General features: G+C 37.4%; 2 protein-coding genes across 4 annotated transcripts; both read left to right on the forward strand.

Moving 5' to 3' along the window:
* Positions 1-258: 258 nt before the first annotated feature.
* On the forward strand, positions 259-15565 carry f5 (coagulation factor V). Of its 3 annotated transcripts, none has more exons than XM_053495807.1 (25): positions 259-434; positions 659-738; positions 838-963; positions 1413-1625; positions 1805-1966; positions 2046-2267; positions 3119-3284; positions 3366-3546; positions 3676-3772; positions 4997-5202; positions 7093-7243; positions 7343-7555; positions 8127-10578; positions 10949-11117; positions 11231-11467; positions 11551-11767; positions 11886-12065; positions 12138-12254; positions 12917-12988; positions 13097-13182; positions 13278-13433; positions 13519-13663; positions 14803-14954; positions 15042-15224; positions 15308-15565. In XM_053495807.1, the coding sequence occupies exons 1-25, from the start codon at positions 289-291 to the stop codon at positions 15449-15451; spliced, it is 6273 nt and encodes a 2090-aa protein (XP_053351782.1). In that variant the 5' UTR covers positions 259-288; the 3' UTR covers positions 15452-15565. The 3 variants fall into 3 exon arrangements, with proteins under 3 accessions (XP_053351782.1, XP_053351783.1, XP_053351784.1); XM_053495808.1 differs by having other exon boundaries at positions 841-963; XM_053495809.1 differs by lacking the exon at positions 7343-7555.
* A 2022-nt stretch (positions 15566-17587) lies between these two features.
* gpr161a (G protein-coupled receptor 161a) lies at positions 17588-23734 on the forward strand. Its single transcript, XM_053496320.1, has 6 exons — positions 17588-17756; positions 19920-20289; positions 21305-22023; positions 22153-22260; positions 22540-22659; positions 22831-23734. Exons 2-6 carry the CDS (start codon positions 19940-19942, stop codon positions 23097-23099), a joined length of 1566 nt encoding a protein of 521 aa, XP_053352295.1. The 5' UTR covers positions 17588-17756; positions 19920-19939; the 3' UTR covers positions 23100-23734.
* The last annotated feature ends 328 nt before the right edge of the window (positions 23735-24062 follow it).

The following is a 24062-nucleotide window of genomic DNA, read 5'->3' on the forward strand; positions in this document are numbered from 1 at the left end:
GCATTGACCATTTAATCTGCAGCTTTATTTGAACACTTTAAATAGTTATAGGTAATGATTTAATTAAATATTTTGTAAGATTTGCAAGAATGACAAAATGAGGTTCATTGCTTAATGGTATGTGCATGTATGTGTGTGTTTGGAGAAGTGTGTGGGGGGGGGGGGTTCTGTATGCCTTATGATAGGGGGATGTGGGACGAGTAGAGATAAAAGATACTTTTTCCTGAGAGATCAGAAGTTACTCCATTCTTGAACAAACGCTCCTTACCTGGGGCTCCGGGCTGAGATATGAGGTTTTCTCGACGGCCAGTTGCTTTTCATACTTTGGCACTTCTGTGTTGTCTGAGTCAGTGTGGGACAGCAGTGGAGAGACACTACTACATTGCTGCAGTTAACATTAATTGGGATTATACAACAAATGGAATCGATCGAAGGTATTTACTCATTATCTGGTAAAACATAGTGTATTCTATGAAGTGTTTTAAAAATTTGGTATAAGTATATAAGATGTTAGGATCAGATGGGTGTACGTACATCCTGCAGAGTTGCTTTGTATGACTATTTGCTTTAGCGTAGACTAAACTGGTTCAGTTAATCTCTATTTATATACTGATTTATATATTTTCATTACTTTTTATAAATATTCCTGTTTTTATAGTGTTGGTCCCATCTATAAAAAGACAGTGTACAGGGAATATGACCAAAGTTTCTTAAAGGCTAAAACAACTTCATCGTCAGGTATTCAAATTTCTTCTGTAAGGTGGATTTTCTTAGTTTAATATTCTACAAGAAACTACTACAAAACTACTAAAAAATAATTAATTAATTTTATGTTAGCAGGGCTGCTCGGCCCCACGATTCGTGGCGAAGTTGGTGACACCATCATTGTCACGTTCAGGAACATGGCGGATCATCCCTGTAGTATTCATCCACATGGTATAGCTTATGGAAAACAGTCTGAAGGTCTGTATACCAATGTCTTAAATGTATAAAACAACTGTGTGACATTATAATCTGTCTGTGTATATAAAAATATGTAATTATGCTAAAAATATTGCTTAGGAAAGGGCATTTTTTCAGTGGCATTTGTTCACTTGAGTAAACAAACTGAAGAGGCGTATTTACTTTTGTCATACATATTAACCACAGGCTGTGCCTAAGTTCAAAATCAAGATAAAAAGCTATTTTTTGACAAAAAAATTTTGACTAATTATTTTCTGGTCACTCTGATTAACACTATTTGTAATATTTGTATAAATGGCAGTGAAAAAAATAGCTATACTGTGTCTTATCCCACCACATAGTCGCTTTGGTTTGTTGCTTATTCCTGGAACTAAAGTGAATATTGCCCCTGAAGTTTAAACAGATGGGGAAAAAAAATCAACATTTCCTGCAAATCTATAATCCTTCAGGATCTTTGTACTTTGACAACACATCCCAGTTTGAGAAAGAGGATGATGTCATACATCCTGGCAATGAGCATCAATACTACTGGGAGGTAACTTCAGAAGTGGCCCCACAGGCTGCAGATCCCCCGTGTGTCACATACACTTATTTCTCACACAATGATATTGTCAAGGACTACAACACAGGCCTGATTGGTACACTACTAATTTGTAAGACTGGTATGTTCATTTTTTATTATTCTTATTATTATAGACAATATGAATCAGTTAATCAATACTGAGTATTTTACTTTAACCTTCAGACAAATTCGATACCAAGATATGTTGTTACTAGATAATGTTGTTTATTCTAAGCCTCAATCAGCTATATATGCATGCTGTATGTCTTTGCTATACAGGCAGCCTTGATGAATCTGGAAAGCAGGTCCATTTCCATCAGGAATTGACATTGTTGTTTGGGGTGTTTGATGAAAGCAATACTTGGTACAGTGCAGGGGAAGCACCACTCAAGGACAATGTGAAATACACCATCAATGGCTTCACAAATGGCTCTGTGCCTGGTAAGCAGGTATTTTTTATTATAAGTTCAAAAGTTCTTTAAGTTTGTTGCTCTTGTGATATTCTCTGGATCTTTTCCAGACCTGAGTGTGTGTGCACACTCCAAAATAACCTGGAATTTGGTTGGTATGAGTTCGGAGCCAGAGCTTTTTTCCGTGCACTTTAATGGCCAGGTTCTACAGCAGAATGGGCACAAGGTGTCTTCGATCGGCCTTATCAGTGGCACAGCTACTAGTGCAGAGATGATGGCCGTCTACCCTGGTCGCTGGCTTCTCTCTTCTCACATTAGTAAACATTTGGAAGGTAAGTAATACTAAATCTAGTGGTTCCTTTAATAAAATAAATAAAAACATACAATAAATTAGGAATAGGAAGTATAATTAATACTGTAATTGTATACAGTATTAATTAAAGATTGATTAATTAAAGATCGTGTCCAAAAACAAAATATAATATAAATAATACATATTTGCCATTTGGTTGATAGTGATTTAGGTGTGTTTTGAAGAGGTCAAAAAAGTGTTTTTAACTAGAAAGCGCTTCTGTTTAGCCACCTTACCCCAGAGTCTATGTGATGAATAAGAGAGATTGATGCCATATACAGGGAGTAGTAGAAGCAGTACTTATTTATGCAGCTCCTTTAATGCTGCTATAGGTTGCTTGGCAGTCTCTTTGAAAAAATATATTCTTGTCTTTTCATCTTTTCTGGATTATGTTTCTGTTCTTGGTAATATTAATGTGGTGCCTTCAATACAGACCTGAGATCTAAAGTGTGTGCACACTCCAAACACTTCATTGTGTTACTGTACATTATATATTTGTGGGATTTAAATAATTATTTTGTACTCAGGTTTAATGTATTAGTTTTCATTCTGAGTACAGGCACGTGACCCATTATATAATGATGCAATAATTTCTATTTGTCCTGTCATATCAAGGATGAAAAATGAAATAATCTTGGATTGTCTTGCTTTTGCTTTTTTTTTTTTTAGTTCAAAAGTATAATTTTTAAAAGCTGTGTTATCATATCCACTGTTTATTACCAAACAACCAATTCAATCTCTCCAAACTAGTGGAGTGTTGTAAACTAAATTACAATTACTTTAAGTCTAAATACAACAAGACCGTAACTAATGTTTCTCATTTTATTTCAGCTGGTATGCATGGCTACCTGGATGTTAATTCATGTAATGAGTTTACTGCACCAAAGCGAAAGCTCACCATACAACAAAAGCGAGAAAGCCAAGAATGGATTTACTACATTGCAGCTGAGGAGACTATTTGGGATTATGCCCCACATTTGCCAGAAAATGTGGACAGGTAAGCAAACAGCTACTGTTAAACAATATCAGATTTTCTGTGTTATCTGTATTTACAGATATCTTGTTCATTTTCACACAGGGATTTTCGGTCTACCTACTTAAAACAGGGAGCAGGACGAATTGGCAAGAAGTATAAAAAAGCGGTGTTTGTCAGGTATACAGATGAATCATTTAAGGAAAAGGCAGAGCACAAACAAAGGAAAAAGGAGCTGGGAATTCTTGGTCCTGTGATCAGAGCACAGATCAGAGACATAATAAAGGTAAACGATAAAAAAAGGAAAACAGCCAGAATTAAGTACAAAATCATACAATTTGACATTATCGTTTTGGTTGTATCACCTCATGTCCATTCTGGTAGTCAATTTACACAAAATTATTTATGTTTACAGATTGTATTCAAAAACAAAGCATCACGTCCATACAGCATTTATCCCCATGGCTTAACGATTGATAAAGCAGCAGAGGGCGTCAATTACCCTGAGGGAGGTTAGTAAAATGTCCATTTACATTTACAGTACAGTAGGTCATATACTAATACAGTATGTTCTAAATCTAATATATAACATTCTTTTTTTTATTTGTGAAGATGGTGTAAATGTTGAGCTAAACCTTTTGTAATGCTAAACACTTTTGTGGCTGCACGTTGAAAAATTTATAACATTTAATTAGTTATTTAATGACAGATCACTTTAATCCCAAATTTTTTTGCTACCGTTGGGACCCATTTTCAGGCAAAAAGTTTTATGTAAAAGGTATAACCCAAGAAAGAGTAAAATTGTCTAATTTATTAATGAAGTGTTTAATAAAAAGTAGTGTCCACATCACAGGTGATGAAAGATCGGAATGGCAAGAGAGAAAATTGCACAACAGAACAATTTGGAATATCTTGAAAAAAAAAATTAAACAGGGGTACCCATTTTTATTTTTCAGTTAAAAGTAAAATCAGTCATGCACAACCATGCTTTCTACAAAGCCAGGAGGTAATCGTCTCCCATGCTCAGTCTCCGTGCGCCTGCGTCACTTATATAGTCAACATCTGTGCGTATGTACTGTTTATTATAACATTGTGACCAGGTGTGTGTGCATGCACGTGAAGCAAAAGCAAGTGTCATTAGAGAGGTTCCTTGTTAAAGATCCAGGATCTCACTCTGTCAGAAAGCTGTGATTCTATTAGTGTGTGTGCTTGTGCGAGGTTCATAAGAGAGATTCCTTGTTAAGTTTCCTGACAGAGCAATGTTTCCGTTAGTGTATGTGTTTGTGTGAAAGTCATCCTACAGAGGATTTTAAACATTTTTAAAGTGTGTAAGTGTAAAAAGTGTGTAAGTGTAAACTTAATCATTAAAACTTGTAATCCATACTGTGTATACAGTATAGAACTGAAAAAAGACATATGACATACAAAAGAGATATGTGTATATGTTTATACACATATCTACAGTAAATATAGTATGTCCTGTATGATCTGGGGCCATAACTTAATCTTTTTTACACCTGCTTAAATATAAGGAGAATACAAATGTTTTTAGGAGGTAATTGCACAATTCTAGTATTTCATGATTATCAAATTCCATGAGAAAAGGCTCCTATAAATATTTTGCAGATATGTCTTTGTAGACAGCTTGATAAACGAGACCAAATGTTTCAAATGTGAATAAAGCAATTATAAATGACAATCATTGTCTTATTTTAATGTCTCTTACAATCTGACAGGGAACCAGAGTCATGCAGTGCAACCAGGGGAGACTTATACATATGTGTGGCGAGTCATTGAAGAGGACGAGCCATTAAATAGTGATTCAAGGTGTCTCACGAGGATGTATCATAGTGCAGTGAACACCCCACAAGACATTGCCTCCGGTCTTGTTGGACCACTTCTTATCTGCAAAAGCCAGTCCCTCAGTACAAGGAATGTCCAGGTAACTTTTGTTTTTTTGATCTACTGTATATATATATATATATTATATATATATATATACACACAGGTCCTTCTCAAAAATTTGCATATTGTGATAAAGTTCATTATTTTCTGTAATGTACTGATAAACATTGGACTTTCATATATTTTAGATTCATTACACACAACTGAAGTAGTTCAAGCCTTTTATTGTTTTAATATTGATGATTTTGGCATACAGCTCATGAAAACCCAAAATTCCTATCTCAAAAAATTAGCATATCATGAAAAGGTTCTCTAAACGAGCTATTAACCTAATCATCTGAATCAACTAATTAACTCTAAACACCTGCAAAAGATTCCTGAGGCTTTTAAAAACTCCCTGCCTGGTTCATTACTCAAAACCGCAATCATGGGTAAGACTGCCGACCTGACTGCTGTCCAGAAGGCCATCATTGACACTCTCAAGCAAGAGGGTAAGAAATTTTTGAGCGAATAGGCAGTTCCCAGAGTGCTGTATCAAGGCACCTCAGTGGGAAGTCTGTGGGAAGGAAAAAGTGTGGCAAAAAACGCTGCACAACGAGAAGAGGTGACTGGACCCTGAGGAAGATTGTGGAGAAGGACCGATTCCAGACCTTGGGGGACCTGCGGAAGCAGTGGACTGAGTCTGGAGTAGAAACATCCAGAGTCACCGTGTACAGGCGTGTGCAGGAAATGGGCTACAGGTGCCGCATTCCCCAGGTCAAGCCATTTTTGAACCAGAAACAGCGGCAGAAGCGCCTGACCTGGGCTACAGACAGCACTGGACTGTTGCTCAGTGGTTTAAAGTACTTTTTTCGGATGAAAGCAAATTTTGCATGTCATTCGGAAATCAAGGTGCCAGAGTCTGGGGAGACTGGGGAGAGGGAAATGCCAAAATGCCTGAAGTCCAGTGTCAGGTACCCACAGTCAGTGATAATCTGGGGTGCCATGTCAGCTGCTGGTGTTGGTCCACTGTGTTTTATCAAGGGCAGGGTCATTGCAGCTAGCTATCAGAAGATTTTGGAGCACTTCATGCTTCCATCTGCTAAAAAAACTTAATGGAGATGAAGATTTGATTTTTCAGCACGACCTGGCACCTGCTCACAGTGCCAAATCCACTGGTAAATGGTTTACTGACCATGGTATTACTGTGCACAATTGGCCTGCCAACTCTCCTGACCTGAACCCCATAGAGAATCTGTGGGATATTGCAAAGAGAAAGTTGAGAGACGCAAGACCCAACACTCTGGATGAGCTTATCGAAGCATCCTGGGCCTCCATAACACCTCAGCAGTGCCAAAGGCTGATTGCCTCCATGCCACGCCGCATTGAAGCAGTCATTTCTGTAAAAGGATTTACAACCAAGTATTGAGTGCATAATTGAACATAATAATTTGAAGGTTGACTTTTTTGTATTAAAAACACTTTTCTTTTATTGATCGGATGAAATAGGCTAATTCTTTAATATAGGAATTTTGGGTTTTCATGAGCTGTATGCCAAAATCATCAAGATTAAAACAATAAAAGGCTTGAACTACTTCAGTTGTGTGTAATGAATCTAAAATATATGAAAGTCTAATGTTTATCAGTACATTACAGAAAATAATGAACTTTATCACAATATGCTAATTTTTTGAGAAGGACCTGTGTGTGTGTGTGTGTGTGTGTGTGTGTGTATATATATATATATATATATATATATATATATACACATATATACTGTATGTGTGTGTTTTGCAATATACAGTGTATATATATATATATATATATATATATATATATATATATATATATATATATATAATTATTATTTTATTTTTTTTCCCAGTGATAATCAATATTCATGCACCTCATGCTGTGTTAATTAAAAAAGAGTTGTTCCATTTTTCAGCTGAGGGCAGACAAGGAGCAGCATGCTATGTTTGCAGTTTTTGATGAAAACAAGAGTTGGTACATAAGTGAGAACATCCTTACATACTGTGGAGACCCAAAAAATGTGAAAATAGATGACCCAGAGTTCTATAAATCAAATGTTATGCACAGTGAGTAGATAAGAATGTATAGTGAGTAATTATAGATAATGTAAGCAACATTTTTATCAACTTAATTATTAATTATTATATTTAAATGATTGTTCACAGCAATTAATGGTTATGTGTATGAAAGTGGCCAAGTCCTGGGGTTTTGCAATGGTGAGATTGCAACATTGCATGTGTCTAGTGTTGGAGAACAAGATGACATCCAAACAGCCACATTTTATGGACACACATTTGAGCTGAATAACAGAGAAGAGGATATCCTCAGTCTGTTCCCCATGACAGGCGAGACAATCTCCATAAACATGGCTAATGCTGGTCAGTACAGTATTCTTGAAATATAAAAAATGCAAATGTATTTAGGTGGCATGGTGGTGTAGTGGTTAGCACTGTCGCCTTGCACCTCCAGGGTCCGGGTTCGATTCCTGGCCAGACTCAATTCCCGTCTCTGCATGCATGGAGTTTGCATGTTTTTCCCGTGCTTGGTGGGTTTCCTTCGGGTACTCCGGTTTCCTCCCACAGTCCAAAGACATGTAGGTTAGGGTAATTGTCGTTCCCAAATTGCCCGTAGTGTGTGAAAGAGCGTGTGAGTGTGTGTATGTATGTGTGTGACCTGCAATGGATTGGCACCCTGTCCAAGTTGTACCCCGCCTTGTGCCCTAAGCCTCCTGGGATAGGCTCCAGGTCCCCGCGACCCTAAATACAGGATAAAGCGGTATAGACAATGAGTGAGTGAGTGAGTAAATGTTATTTAAAGAAAATGTACATTACTCCATGCAGTATGTAAAGTATTTGTCTGTAATGACATGATAATAATTTGATGGAAATGTACTGGAACATAAATTTACTTGTTTCCCTTTTAATTATTCTTTCAATTTTTTTTATTAAGGATTTTGGCTATTGGCATCACTGAACACACATGAGAGCCAAAAAGGATTAAGAGTGAAGTTTCAGGATGTTGAATGCTTTAGGGATTATGTTACGGAAGAGTATGATGATTACAGTACCAGTGAAAGTGGACGAGGATTAGATGAGTCCTTCAACGTGTGGAAACCTATGAATGAAACAATGTTTAAAAATGAAAAATCAAAACCTGAACCAAGCATAAATTACATTGATCCAGAGTCGGATGATTATGCAATAATCCTTGGTATAAGGTCACTGAAAAACAATTATAACATTTTCAGTGGTGATGAGAAACTACCGGATGACAACAGTGATGAGAGGAGCCCTATAAATGATGCAGTGTTACAAAATGGAAAATCAAAATCAAAGCCAAGCAAAAATGATGTTGATCCAGATTCAGATTATTATGCCATGCTTCTTGGTTTAAGTGCAGAAAACAACACAGGTGAAAATAATATGCCAGAGTTGGACCGGCCCATTATAAATAGCACTGATAGTGCGCTACTTCACATTGATGGGTTGCAAAACATAACTCATTTGGAGTTTGAGTTAGATAACAACCTTACTGCAAAAGTTGATCAAAATGAAAGTACAACAGACTCGCTGATCAAAATATCTCTGGAGCCAGCAAATCTTACAATTAAAGGAACTATCAGTATCACCCCTACTCCCAGTAACATTTCATTTCTACAATTTACTGACAGTGAAAAACCAGAAAACAGACACTATACATCATTAGTAACAAATGAAACAAGGCCACTGCTATTACCCCAACCATCAAAGATTCATAAAGAGAATGAGACAGAGGCACAATCCTCAATGCTGAGCTCTTTGGAGGTTGAAGACAATGATGACAGGTTAAGGGAAAATATTTTTATTTACAGTGTACCTGCTCTTAACTCTCATAGTAGCAAAACAGACGATGACAATATTGTGCTTTTGGATAATGGTCAAGTAATAGAAAATAATAGCAATGAGCATTCAGTCGAGTACAGCCTCTCCCCTACAGAAGTTCCTAACACATTTCTGCACAGTACCACTCAAGCAACATGGCCTGAGGAAACCCAAAACTTCAGTGAAACAAAGGGTTTTCAAGAATCAAATAACACCCATGTGGACTCAAAAGTAGATAAAGAATTAAATGCCACCCATGGAGACCCAAACTTTTTAGAGGAGAAAAATGAATTTAATAATACCCATGTGGACTCCAAATTCTCATCGAAAGAAAATCAAACATTAAATGCCACCCATGTGGACCCTGAGTTTTCAGTAGAGGAAAAAAAGGAATTAAATAGAACGCATGTGGACTCCATATTTGAAGTGGATAATAATAAGGAAGTGAATAATACCCATGATAATATCAAAGACATGAACATAGAAACTAACCTGGAAAAGTTCAGAGAACTTTCTAGCGCCCTAGACCAACCAAACGTAAATATTCAAGAGCCCAACAGCACCAAACTAGACTGCAATTTTTCCAACAATACTTTGAATGATTCTAATACATTCTTTGATAGTGAGAGCAGAAAGAGAACAAACTTGACTCAGAATGTTACATGTTCAGCCATAGTTGCTTTTATTGACAATGCCCATAATGAGACAAGCCTAAAAGTCAGCAACAACTGGACATCCTCAGAAGAGTTCAGTTCAGAGAGCATCAAGAATAATTCCTTTCCTAATGGCATTTTCAACATTTCATCTCCAGAAAGGAACAGCTCCTACAATAATATCCTACTGCCAAATAGCAGTTCAGAGCAAGTTTTACCAGATGTTGAAAAGACTCTTAATGAAGTGATCATCTATCTAAAGGGCAACAACAAGACTATGGCCATTCTCAGCACACCTTTGGATGCACAAGGAAAGAATTGGAGCTATGATGGTAAACATGAGATGGTGCCACTGGAGTTCCCAGATCACATGAACAAATACATAACAGACAAGCATCCAAACAGTGCAAAAAAAGAGAAGAAAAAAATACATCTAGAAAGGGTAACACCAAAGAAAGGGTATGGCATGAAGACAAAAAAGATGAGGGAGTACAAACCACAACAACGTGGTATCTTATCTCCACGTAGCTTTTCTTCACTAGGAGCCACTCCACCTCTGTTAACACCAAGGGGCCATAGGCCCATACTCAGTGAAGAAGACATGGGGCCAAAATCCATAGTCATCGGTGTTCCCAGGAATGACTTCAATGACTATGAAATATATGTTCCCCATGGTGAACATGATTTTGATACTGACGACACCCCAGATGACCTAGACGAATATGAATATGTTGAATACAAATACCCATATGGTAAGCGGCCTCAAACAGAAATGAATGCACTTGATGAAGTAACTAAATATTCATTGCAAATTGCTGGCCTCAAGTCCAGGGTTTACTTCATTACTGCTGAAGAAATTAACTGGGATTATGCAGGCTATGGACAAAGGTAATCAATATTTCATCTCTTATACGTAGTACCAGAAAAACTTTTCCTGCCCAGTTAAAAAGAATTGTTGTAGCAAATGTCCTGTTGCCTAGGAAAACTATATAGAAACTTTATTACATCTACAGGTCAATAAAGTGCAATAGTATAAAAATGTAGTACATGTCATTGTGTATATAATGATAAACAAACAAACAGGAAGTCACCCTGCACATTTTCCCTAGACATTTTTGGCCTCTACACTGTACCCCTTTATTCTGTAAAAACAGTTGAGTTTTTTTTAAACTTATTTATGATTACTTAGTTTTCAAAATAATACACGTGTCTATAAAATGCACAATCTTTTTTTTTATTTTTTTTATTCTCTCTAAAGGAGGGAAGATAAAGCCTCAGTGAAGGAGAGGCCTACGCTGTTCAAGAAAGTGCTGTTCAAGTCATATTTGGACAGCTCCTTTACAACCCCAGACACTCGTGGAGAGGTTGATGAGCATCTTGGAATTATGGGTCCAGTCATTAAGGCTGAAGTTGATGAAACCATATACGTAAGATATGTAACCATATATCTGATAGTTGAATGAAGTGTTTGGATTTTTAAGTAGATAATTGTCATTTAAATCTACAATTAAGTGTAATTTGAGCCTGTCTTTTTTTCTAGATTGTGTTTAAAAATCTTGCCAGCCGCCCATACTCACTGCATGCAAACGGGGTGTCATATAGCAAAAATATGGAGGGGCTGAAATATGATGATGGCTCACCTTACTGGTACCAGTACGATGATGCGGTGCAACCTAATACAACTTTTACATATATTTGGACAGTAAATGACAAGGTGGGACCGTTAAATGGTGAATCTGACTGCAGAATATGGACCTACTACTCTGGTGTAAATCCTGTAAGTTTAAATATGGGACTGCCTTGTTGGTACTATGTAAAGCATTTTGGCATGAAGATGATTTTTGGATTTTGTTTATGCAGGAGCGAGACATCCATTCTGGACTGATTGGGCCTCTTCTGATTTGTAAGAAAGGCACCCTGGCTAAAAATTCATTAGACAAACAAGAATTTATGCTACTTTTTATGACGTTTGATGAGAACAAGAGCTGGTACTATGAGCAAAACTATGAGATTCTCAAGAAGACAAACAAAAGAGCAACAATGGACCCAAATTTCAACAACAATATCAAATTTCATGGTATTTTATTAGAGTTTATTAGTATTTTGTCACAGTTTTTTTCTAAAAATCAGTGTTTCAGTAGAACCAAATCAGCTAGTACTTTAACAGCTATTCTTTTTTTCTGCTGGATTTTTAGCAATCAATGGAATTATATACAGCCTTAAAGGACTCCGCATGTATGCTAATCAGCTTGTAAACTGGCATCTCATAAACATGGGCTCTTCAAAAGATTTCCACAGCATTAACTTTCATGGCCAAACATTTTTAAACAAGCATAACGACCCTCATCGTCAGGGAGTATATCCACTTTTACCAGGTTTGTATTTTTTCATATTTTGTAATGTTTTTCATTCCTACAATGTGTTACTGAACTCTTTTTTTTATGCAGGAGGTTTTGCAACCCTGGAAATGTTTCCCTCAAAGCCAGGGCTCTGGATGTTGGAGTCTGAGGTCGGAATCTCCCATCAGAGAGGGATGCAGACCCTATTTTTAGTGTTAGGCAATGGTATCAAATTATTTGTGCATTGTTTTTTTTATAATAATTTTAAAGATTTTCAGCTAAAATGAAATTTATTTTGATAAGAGGAAGGCTAACATCTAATTCATTTAGTATTGGAACAACAAGACCAGATTAGATTTAGTTTTTGCTATACATTTAAGACATTTACAGTTTGATGTCAAAAGTGAATTATAAAACAGGAGACGGGACCTTGCATTACTACATCTGGAATAGGCTCACTAATCTTTATTAATAATCTTACTAATAATTGTAGAAAATTTGTAGTTACTTTTTATTGCAATCAAGGGATATGTAACCAAATAATGCTGTTTGCTATAATTTACTTTAGGACAAGAGGTTGCAATACTCTTTGCTCACCTAAAATGTGGTGTGTCTGCTAGGAAAGGTGCCATATCCAAGCTGTTTAACACACAGATAGAAATAGGAGGAAAGGAATGCTGAAATTCTGATGTATCATATTAAATTCATATGCTGATCTCAAATTCAAATGTCTGCAGTTTACAGAAATAAAAGTAATGAGAGGGGACTGTGTAAATGTGGTAAACAGGGTATAAGAAAGATTAAAATAGATTTTCTTCAAATTTCTCCTATCACTAGATTGTAAATGCATTTGTTCTCATCTTTATGTTCTTTTTGTTTGTTTGCAGTATGTGACCACCCTCTTGGTTTGACTTCTGGAGCGGTTAAGGACAGCCAAATTACAGCATCAGATTCTCGAGGTATTAACATATCCATTGCATAGTTAAATGTAATATGTGTAAATATTCTGTGAATACAATACAATAATCATGGTTAAAAATTCTATTTAAATTCATTCTTTATTGAAGGTTACTGGCTTCCCAATTTGGCTAGACTGCACAATACAGGAAAATACAATGCATGGAGTACAACAAATTCAGACCAGTGGATTCAGGTACCATCACACAATGACAGTCTACAAGTTATTATCCCATAAATTGCAAAGGACTGCTAAGTAATTACAATAAAATGGTTCGTCCTGCTGTTTAGGTAGACTTCCAACGGCCAGTGGTGATCAGTAAAATAGCCACACAGGGAGCCAAACAGATCTTCACCTCTAACTATGTTTTAAACTACACAATCTTCTATAGTACAGACCGCAAAAGATGGAGTTGGTATAAGGGGGATAGCAAAACGTCAAGAAAGGCAAGTGACTGCTTTAGTGTACATTGTAATACAAAGCAAAGAAAAAAATGTAAATGCTGACTAGTTTTCTTTTCCACTTCCTAAGACTTTTGATGGCAACAGGGATGCCCATGAAGTGAAGGAGAATATATTCTTCCCACCAATTATTAGCCGTTATGTGAGGCTTTTCCCCTCACATTCATATAATTATCCAACTCTTCGTATGGAGTTCTTTGGATGCGAGTTAGATGGTAGGTGTGAACTGTACTGGCATTGTTATTATTATAAGAAGAGTTATGTGCATATTACAGATATGCAATAATTAAGGACTGACATATTTTCATTAGAAAAAGCACAAAACAATCATGTGTAAATCAAAAATTCAAAGTAAGAGATCAGATATATGTCAGGCAAACATGCATCAATTAGCTAAAAACTTTCAAATTTTTAAAAACTGTTTCATGAGTAAATATAAGGCTTGATAATGACCTGGAATATCTCACCGAGCATACAGTTCACTGTGAATGTGTGTTCAGAGTCCTTAGATACTGTGTGTAATAGAGGTGTGCACAATCCCCTTATACAAGCAGTACTGCTTTAAGACAGCTTAAGAGACAACAGTACTCTTTTCTGTATCAATAATCAGAGTATTTGTCTGAACTAATGGTAGCAATATTTTTGACCAGATCAAGTACAGTGTTGGCTACCAGACATTTCCCTTCTTGGTTAAAATGTGCATGTTTTTCCAAAGCAGACTCTGTCTTAATAGACAGGCAGGCATCTGAATTCTTTCAGTGGGAGTTTTCTATTAGTCCTGCTTCTCCTTGGGCTAGGTTGATTAACTAAAAGATAACAAAACTGTTGCATGACTTTATTGATTCAAATATTTTTGAGATTCTGTGAGCAGACTTTTTTTTCGAACAGCATGGCAAAATTTCTATTACTTAGCTTTAGCCTTGAACCAGCCACTTCTCAGAAAATGTATGTTTAGTTCTTACAAATATATAAAAGAAAAAGTTTTATTTAAAAAAAATAATAATGCTCTATCGTCGCCTGCTAAATTATGCCTTTAAAAGATAATTATGCCTGCTAAAAGATAATAACACTGCACAAAAAAAAAGAAAATTAATAAAACATACCATAAATCACCTCATATACTATAGTTAATTCCACTGAAAACCTGTTATATGTCAAAATAGTTTTGTTTATGGCTCTCTTTTTATCTGTTCTATAATTTCATGCCTTTGTTTTCTGCAATCTAAATCTGCAACCTAAATAGACATGCATTTGCATAACTAAGAAGACATTTGCACAAAATAATTTGCCACTGGTGTTTTTGTTTCACTTGTGTCAACCCAGGCTACAATAACATTAATATGCATGTTTACAGGATGTTCTGTACCTTTGGGAATGCAGAGTGGAGAGATAAGTGATAAACAAATCACAGCCAGTTCTGTTGCTTCCAACTGGTATTCTAGCTTGTGGCAGCCTTGGTTGGCCCGTCTTGATAAACAAGGATCCGTCAATGCTTGGCAATCCAAGGTAGTAAACAAAAAAAATCATATTTTGCATGCATCCATACTAAAGCCATACCATCATCAGATTCTGCAATTTTTTTTTTCTCCACAGAGTAATGACATGCAGCCATGGCTCCAGATAGAACTAAAGGATGTAAAGAAGGTCACTGGAATTGTTACCCAGGGTGCAAAGTCACTGAAAACAGAAATGTTTGTAACCACTTATGTTTTAGAGTACAGTGATGATGGCAAGAAATGGACCAAGTACACAGATAATGAGGACTATGAAATAAAGGTACCTCATCCTACATGGGCAATCAAAAGTTATTGTACAGGACTTTATACAATTATAACATCCTTTTTTTTTTTTTTTTGCAGACATTTATGGGAAACTCTGATAACAATGGTCATGTGAAAAATTATATTTACCCTCCAATATTCTCCAAATATATTAAAATTATTCCTACAAAATGGCAGAATGCTGCCACCATGAGGATTGAACTACTGGGATGTGATTTTTGAATAATGACCTTTCATCGTTGTTTTATCCTGTTGTACTAAGCCCACATATTTTGGATAATAATTTTATATATTTATATTTCTAATGTTTGTGAGTTATAATTCTGTAATAAAATTAGCAATGCATAATAAAACAAAGTGTTATTTTTGTGATCTGAGGACACAACTGAACATAATGCAGTCAGTCATGTTTATATACGACCTTATATTTCAAGATAACTGATAAAATAGCTTAATCAAAATAAAAATGTATCATGTAACCATCTGAATCAGATTGGCATGATTGATGATTGCACTATTTTAATGAATTTTCAATCAGTGGTGTAAACCAGAAAATAGTATCCATGTTCAGTGGATCATCTTGTTAAAATGCCTACATTGGCTCACCAAAAAAGTGTCATGCTTTAATATTTAGTTCAACTGCCTTTTGCTTTGATTATGGTGTTCAATGTGGGGACCAGTTCATGTGTGAAAATTATTCCACCTGGCATTTATGTGATAACCTGGTCATTCAGTACATTCAGGTCGTTGGTGCATTTAATTGCACAATATCATTGCTGAGTTTAGACATGGCCAACTGAAGCCACCCCAGATCATAACACTGAGGCCTGTACAGTGACCACTATACATGATGTGTGCATTGTTCCATGTGCTTCACTTCTTACCCTGGAATAGAGTTAATCTGGATTCATAAGATCCCACGACCTTATCCATTGGTCCATATTCCAATATTTATGCTTCCTAGCGAAGCTTTTTTCTGATTAGTTTTTCTTATGGCCACATAGCTGTTTAGTCCCAATCCTGTGACTTTTGTGAAATTTCTTACTTTCACTATTAAACATAGCTGTGATGTCTACTGTCATTTCTTTATTGATACAACTTTATCAAATAATTACCTTCCACCACAAGTTTGTTTCAGCATTGTCATTCCAGGTTTTAATAATGTGTTGGATAATTATGACCCCAATTCAAGAAGTTTTAACGATCTCTTATAGTTTTATAATAATGATGATGAATAAATATTGCTCATGTGGGGCAGTGGTAGCTCACAGCGTTAATGATTGGAAGGTCAGCGGTTTGAGTCCCACCTCCACCAGGTTGACACTGTTGGGCCTTTGAGCAAGGCGCTTAACCCTATCTGCTCCAGGGGCTTGGCTAACCCTGTACCCCAGCCCCCAGTTATGCTGGGCTACACAAAAAAGGAATTTCACTGTGCAATAATGTACATGGGACAAATAAAGGCTTAATTTAATATGATGCAGCTTAGGTCATATCATAGTTCAGTGGTTTTTAATGTGACATCATTGGAGCCCTAGGGTGCATTAAACAGCTATAGGGTCAGTAGGTTTGGTTGCAGTAGTAAAAAAAAAAAAAAAACGTAAAAAAAAAAAAATTGACTCATAATTATTTCACTGGTCACTTAAAATGAATAAGTTTAATCCATACTCCAGTCAGCCTATAAATAATGTGACCTAAGACCTTTTGTGCTCCATCGTGGAAAGTTCAGGATTTAAGTTGTGTCTCTGGTAAATGGACAAACAATTTTATAAACGTTACAATAACGCCTGTAGAATATAATGTACAAGAGTTGAATAGGATGCCTGGCTGCAAAAAGTCTCAAGAACTCCTGCCTCAGGCTATGAATTTGCCTCCACTGCACCCTTTGTAGTGAACTTCACGATCAATGGGGAGCCGTTTAGGGTTGAACCATGACTGCTCCTCACGGGGGAAGGGGTGATCGGATTGGCTGTGATTCACACATGATCCCCGTGCAAAAAATAATGCGGGAATATTTTCAATAGTCTCCTTAATGATGCTGCGAATTTTTTGTTTTAAATAATAATGTTATTTTATTTAACACTGAACTAAATAGTTAATTCACTGATTTGACAACGTGGGATAAAACATTAGGCTTATATTTACAGCTAAGAATTTGGATACGTTAAAAGACATTATTTTCATTTTTTCACACGGGCACAAAAGCAGCAAAAGTGCTTATTAAAGTCAAATAAAGGATCAAACTAAGCGGGAGTCGGAGCGCCCACCCGGGTCTGGTTTTGGGAGTGTTACTCTGTGGAGTCTGTGGGAAGGGGAGAGGGATTGAGGGAAGTTTGCAACCCTGAGATTCAGACGCCATTATAACCCAAGGACTGCCCTCTTCTTTATCCGCACCGACCACCACAAAGAAAGATTTCTCTCATGGAAAATGCACTCAGATATGTTTGTAATTTCTCCTGGAAAAAAAGTACAAACCGGACTTCTGCCATGTTCTTACGGGACGTTGGGAGCCTGAAGCATCTCTCTAGAGGTGAGGAGACTTTATATGTGCTGACCCTACTGAGAAGAAACTTTAATTTCTTTATATACACAGTGCTGCTAGCTAACGTAGCTAACGTTACTTTAATCTGTACCTAACTTCTCACCTCTCCCTCTTTCTCCTTCTCTCTTTCCTTCTCTCTCTTTCTTGCGCCGAGAGGCGAGTGCTGTAAAGGAAGTAATTTATTGTTAATTAGTGGTTTTGCTTTTCTTATAAAACCAAACACAAAATTGTGTCTAAAGATTAATGCAAGAAGAAGCAGACGCAAACGTAAATAGCGTCCCCCCCTCCTCCTCCTGTTATACAGTGCCATCACAATGTTGCGCTAAAAAGCGCTAACCCGGCTAATTTGCTAACCCATTTATTTACACAGGATTTTCTCACTACACGCAAAAGTTAAAATGCTAGCAAACACTTTACACAGTATTTCTGTAAATTATAATATGTGCAGAATTAACCAGGCTACTTTACAGATAAATGAAATGACTCATATAATTTAAAACCATTTACATTAAATGACAGTTTTTATCCTTTACTTCTTGAGTTTATTCGCTGGAGCTGTAAGGCTTATTAAGTCGCTAATTAAATGGCCAACAGCAATGTTACATCATGCAAACAGCTTGCTGAAAACGATCACACCGTTCTCCAAAATGACATAATACTCCGCACTAGGTGATAGAGGAATTTCTGAATTTGTCCTTATTTTAAAATATTAGTTTAAAGTTACTTGTATAATACATCTTTTATTTCCTTATGGATAACTGTTACATGGACTCAAATCCATTTATTGTCTATACCAGAGGGCCTGGAGCCTATCCCAGGGAACTTGTGGCACAAGTCAGGGTACACTCTAAAAAGCATGGACACACATGCACATGTTGTTGGTCTTTCGGCTGCTCCTGGCAAGGGGTCACCACAACCGGCTATTAAGTCGGCACATACAAGCTCGGCACAGGTTTTTATGCCCTTCCTGACGCAAGCGTAATCTGGATGTCTTTGTACCATGGGAGGAAACCAGAGTACCTGGAGGAAACCCACAAAGCACAGGGAGAACATGGACATCCATGCAGACCTGATGCAAGAATTGAACCCAGACCCTGTAGGTGTGAGGCGACAGTGCTAAACACTAAGTGTGTGTGTGTGTGTGTGTATAAAAAATATATTTAAAAAAAGTTCTGTTTAGCCTGCCAGCTGGTGTTTTTTTTTTTTTTCATTCCTCACCGACTGTAACAGTAGGCATTATCAACTTTTATCTCATACTGTGAGCATATCACAAGCATTCCACATTAAATGTAACATTAGGTAGAGCATATGACGGGCAGAATTTGGGGCTGACAAAATGTTGGAGAAGCATGAGGAGTGTTAGCGAGTTGACCGCACACTCCTTTCGCAGGTAATGGTAGCATGCAGGTGTCAGGATCTGCATTTGGGCGGAGTGATATAAATTATTACTATTACTATTTATAAATATATAAAAGTTAATTTAAATAGGATAATGGAAATAAACAAGATCTGTAAATTTATGCACCTGATAACATGGATTTTGCTGTCCTTTTAAGGAAGTTAGACTATTAAGTATTTATAAAGAACAAAACAAAGAGAAACCAAACTTTTACAGCTTGTTCTTGTGTCCTAAAACTTTAACTGTTATCAGTAAAATTAAAAGAAAACAAACAAATTTTAAATTGAGATCAGGCTGCACATTGGCTTAGTGATTAGCACCGTCACCTCACACTTCCATAAAACTAAACAGGATAAGCGGAATGGAAGATGGATGGATATATATTACAATTAGATCGGGTTAGAGTTGTTCGTAGTAGGAACTTTGTTTTTGTGTGTGTGACTCTGTTCTGTAACCCTAAAAAGCTTTGAGATACAGGAGTAATTTTCGTGAGCTAATTGCCTCTTATTAGTCTGGGAACGAATGAGCACTATACAAGCAGAATATTAAAGCTTGGGGTTACAGAAAACAAAAGCAACTTTGTATAGCCATAAGTAATCCGCAGGGATTTTTAATAAACTGCATTGGCAGGCACTGTGAACTTATCATCTACTTGAATAATTTGGCATTTCATCTAAAACTCTAACACTAAATACAAAAGGCTTTCAAAGTTTAAGCGCTGGTCATTGCCTGATTGGATCTTTTTCTTTCAGGTGCATAACAACTTTCCACAATGAACAGCAGTAAGAATGGCACAGCGTTGGAGGGTTTGGGTGCGAGCGGGACCATGGTGCTTGAGTCAGCTTCAATCATTGTTATTTCTTTGCTCATCTGCTTGGGAAATCTGCTTATTGTGGTGACACTTTATAAGAAGCCTTACCTGCTGACACCCAGCAACAAGTTTGTGTTCAGCCTGACCTTGTCCAACCTGCTACTGTCAGTGCTTACTCTCCCTTTTGTCATAGCCAGCTCCCTGCAGCAAGAGTGGATTTTTGGGGTGGTGTGGTGTAACTTCACAGCCTTGCTTTATCTGCTTGTTAGCTCCGCAAGTATGCTGACACTAGGAGCCATTGCTATTGACAGGTGAGTTAATGTGTTTTTTTTAATAATAATGGCATTAGACATGTATGAATTCAGTGTACAGTGGAACCTTGGATTGTGTGTAACTTATTCTGCGAGACAAGCAAAATTTTAAAATAAACTTTAACTTGTTAAACGAATGAGGTCTTGATGTACAAGTATTATAGTTTGCATGCGCTTTGTCTGCCGAGTGTCACATAATCACAACTGAGCCAATGGTTCTTCTCTCTTGCTAGATGCAGGATTGTGGGTAATTGTCTCCCATGCTCAGCCTCAGTGCCTGCGTCACTGAGACTGTTTTATCTGAAAAATTAGCAAGGAACATCGCTATTGACACTTGCGTGAGTGCATACTAACGGAATCACTGCTGTAAAGTAAAAAACCTTTGAAAAGTATTGTGACAGAGCAGAGTTTTTGTAGTAAACTGAGAGGGGGTTTTGTAAAGGCGAGAGAGAGTGTGTTGGTGTATGTGAAAGAGCACGGTGTCAAATTACGCGCGCGCGCACACAACAACTAACGACTGGCTGATACAGGGAGGGAAAGATGAAATGGATCTTTAACCTTACTAATGAGACTTGTTTTTGCTTTATATGCGCGCACATACGTGTGCTATAAGAAACAGTACACCCGCGCTGTACAAACACGCGCGCACACACGTGGTCAGTGTTATAGTAAACAGTACATGCGCGCACGGACGTTGATTATACCAGTAAGAAACGAGCACTAAGACCGAGCAGGGGAGAGGATTACCCACAATTCCGCAGTGCAAGAGAGAGAAAAACCGTTCGCGTGACGCTCGGCGGCAAAACAAGAAGCGCATTCGTGATACATGATATTCAGTACTCGTAAACCAAGACTTGCTCGTTTTTTCAAGTCAAAATTTATTAAAAAAAAATTTGCTCGCCTTTGCGTTACTCGCAATCCGAGGTTCCACTGTATAATCATTTTGTTTAATGGCTCACTTTGTTCCTCGTGACATTTTATGTTTTCTGATACTACTGTACATTTTTAATCTTAGGTACTATGCTGTACTGTACCCTATGATCTACCCCATGAAGATAACAGGAAATAGGGCTACAGTGGCCATTGTCTACATTTGGCTTCACTCTTTAGTGGGCTGCCTGCCACCCCTCTTTGGTTGGTCATCATTTGAGTTTGATAACTTCAAGTGGACCTGCACAGCAGCCTGGCACAAGGATGTTTGGTATACATCTTTCTGGGTAACTTGGTGCTGTTTGCTTCCCCTGGCAGCTATGCTAGTGTGCTACAGTGTTATTTTCCGTGTGGCCCGTATCAAAGCACGTAAGGTGTATTGTGGGACCGTGGTGGTAGCCCAGGAAGAGCCTGGTATGCAGAAAAATGGTCGCAAGAACTCAAACACTTCCACCTCATCTAGCAGCAGCCGCAAGAGCCTTGTCTACTCAGGCAACCAGTGCAAAGCTTTCGTCACCATCCTGGTGGTGATGGGGACATTCTTGGCCACCTGGGGCCCTTATGTGGTGGTGATTGGAACTGAGGCATTATGGGGAAAAGGTAGTGTTTCTCCACAGCTGGAGACTCTAGCATCCTGGCTGTCTTTTACAAGTGCAGCATGCCACCCATTAATCTATGGGCTGTGGAACAAAACTGTGCGTAAGGAGCTGCTGGGGATGTGCTTTGGGGACCGCTACTACAGAGAGTCATTCGTCACCCGTCACAGGACATCACGACTCTTCAGCATCTCAAACCGGATCACTGGTCTGTCTTCATTAATGAAAACAATCTGTGCATGTGTTGCATTTTTCCTAGTGATGTAATGTATTTTAATTGCCCTACATTGTAGAAAACTTAAACCTGCTAATTATCTCAATTAAATGTCACCCTCAGACCTAGGGATGTCTCCTCACCTGACAGCCATGCTAGTTGGAGGAGGGCAGCTTTTAGGACCTGAAAGTAGCACTGGTGATACTGGGTTCAGTTATACTCAAGACTCAGGTATGTGCATGCAACACGCATATACTGTACTTGTTCACAAATCTCAAAGGGTTAGTCAACAGAACCTTTCTTTAGAGCACAACTAACACTGTAACCTATGATTACTGGTGACTCTTTTGACTTTTTTACACTGGAAATAGCACTTCCAGTGTATATATAATATGTATGTGCCCATGTGTGGGATTAAAATGATTCCTATACTTAATGCAGCTTGTAAAGATGTGATGAAACATTTAATGTATTTAGACATATGGCTGAATCCTCTGTTTTCTCTATCAGCTACAGACATCATGCTACTGGATAACTATTCATCTGACACCTCTCATTTCACACACTACAGTGGCTTTAAACGAAGAAGCTCTGTCACATTTGAGGACCAAGTGGAACAACCTCGTAAAAGTATTTAAACCATTTCTGCTTTCGTTTTAATGAGTCAAACATTAGTAGGACATAATGAGAGTGTCTCATAATTTTCTTTAAAATAGCATTTACATACTGCATAGCAACATTGAGAAACCATGCATATTTTTTTGCAAGCCATGTCTTACCCATAAATACATCTTTATCCAGGTGACTTCCCAACAGTTCAAGTTACTGCAGATGTCCATAAGTCCCTTGACAGCTTTGCATCCTGTCTGGCAAAGGCCATAGAGGATGATGCCAAGCTGCAGCTGTTTGGGGAGAGCACGCCAATTCCAAGCAGTTTATTTATAGTACGCAACGCACCGAGGGGACCACGGTATCTTGATGGGCAGAGACTTAGGATGGAGAGCATTGATGAAGGAATAGTCAGAGATGATGATGATGATGAAGAAAATGTCCATGATGAATCTGTGTGATTGTTTACAAACTGCACCTTAAGTACAGTATAGAGCTGGTACACTGTGCACTATGCAGCCTTCTTTGGTACATTGCCGTCTTAGGGTACATTTCTATCCAGTTAAAATTTTGCTTAGTGTTCATGTAATTGATAAACATAGGAACCACAAGCTGATTAAAGACTTGGATATACGAGACTGAGACCTATGCACACAAAGCTAAATGTACTGTAATGGAGATGCCTCTTTGTAGCAAAGTCAGGAGACATTTGGCTTTCGGTTAAGTAGGCAGTGCTCATGTACAGATGGCACTGAAAACAGGTACAAATGAGAAACTTGTAATCAGTACTTTGTCTATGTCCTTCCCAAAAGGAAACCACAACCACTGTACTAATTGTCTGTGCTGTCTATGAGGAACAGTTAGTGCCGAGGAGGCTTGTAACTTATGTTTAGTTCAAATATTAATCTATACTTATTGTGCTTTATATAAATGACTAATTTGTATGAAGATGGTGGGTCAAAACAAATGAATCTTGTATTCCTGTTTTGAGTTAGTCTGGTGGCAATATGGCATGACATTTCTAATGTAAACAAAAAAAAAGTTAATGGTGCCTTATAATCAGTATTATGGTCAATTGTTTATATGCTAGTATTCATTCTTAATCCATAAGTCCTGCTTTACTTAATGCCTCCTATGACATGATGCCTTCTTTGAAACAGCCCATGACCCATTGCTTCAAGAACGTCAGTAGAACTGAACTGCAAAAAAAAAAAGCAGTATTAAGTGTCTTAGTACAATTGCACTTAAAAATGCTATTTGCTGTCTTGAGGCCAGGTTCTTTTTCTACTGCTACTGTTAAAATAAGGAAACTTCAAATTGTCCAACTTAACATATATTTTTAATTTAGTTTGAGAATTCCTGTGGAATGTTTTATACCAAAGTTAATATTGATTGTACTGTATATTGTTTAAAAAAGCTATAAA

This window comes from Clarias gariepinus, chromosome 5, assembly GCF_024256425.1.
Source record: "Clarias gariepinus isolate MV-2021 ecotype Netherlands chromosome 5, CGAR_prim_01v2, whole genome shotgun sequence".
Classification (NCBI taxonomy): domain Eukaryota; kingdom Metazoa; phylum Chordata; class Actinopteri; order Siluriformes; family Clariidae; genus Clarias; species Clarias gariepinus.

What these genes read in the sequence shown, in the direction of transcription:
- f5 (XM_053495807.1), top strand. Translation starts at nt 289, where the DNA reads ATGAGGTTTTCTCGACGGCCAGTTGCTTTTCATACTTTGGCACTTCTG. An exon ending in CTTTGGATGCGAGTTAGATG is followed by an intron (nt 13,664 to 14,802) that starts GTAGGTGTGAAC and finishes GCATGTTTACAG; the next exon opens with GATGTTCTGTACCTTTGGGA. An exon ending in TCAATGCTTGGCAATCCAAG is followed by an intron (nt 14,955 to 15,041) that starts GTAGTAAACAAA and finishes TTTTCTCCACAG; the next exon opens with AGTAATGACATGCAGCCATG.
- gpr161a (XM_053496320.1), top strand. Translation starts at nt 19,940, where the DNA reads ATGAACAGCAGTAAGAATGGCACAGCGTTGGAGGGTTTGGGTGCGAGC. An exon ending in CAGTTATACTCAAGACTCAG is followed by an intron (nt 22,261 to 22,539) that starts GTATGTGCATGC and finishes TTTCTCTATCAG; the next exon opens with CTACAGACATCATGCTACTG. An exon ending in AGTGGAACAACCTCGTAAAA is followed by an intron (nt 22,660 to 22,830) that starts GTATTTAAACCA and finishes ATCTTTATCCAG; the next exon opens with GTGACTTCCCAACAGTTCAA.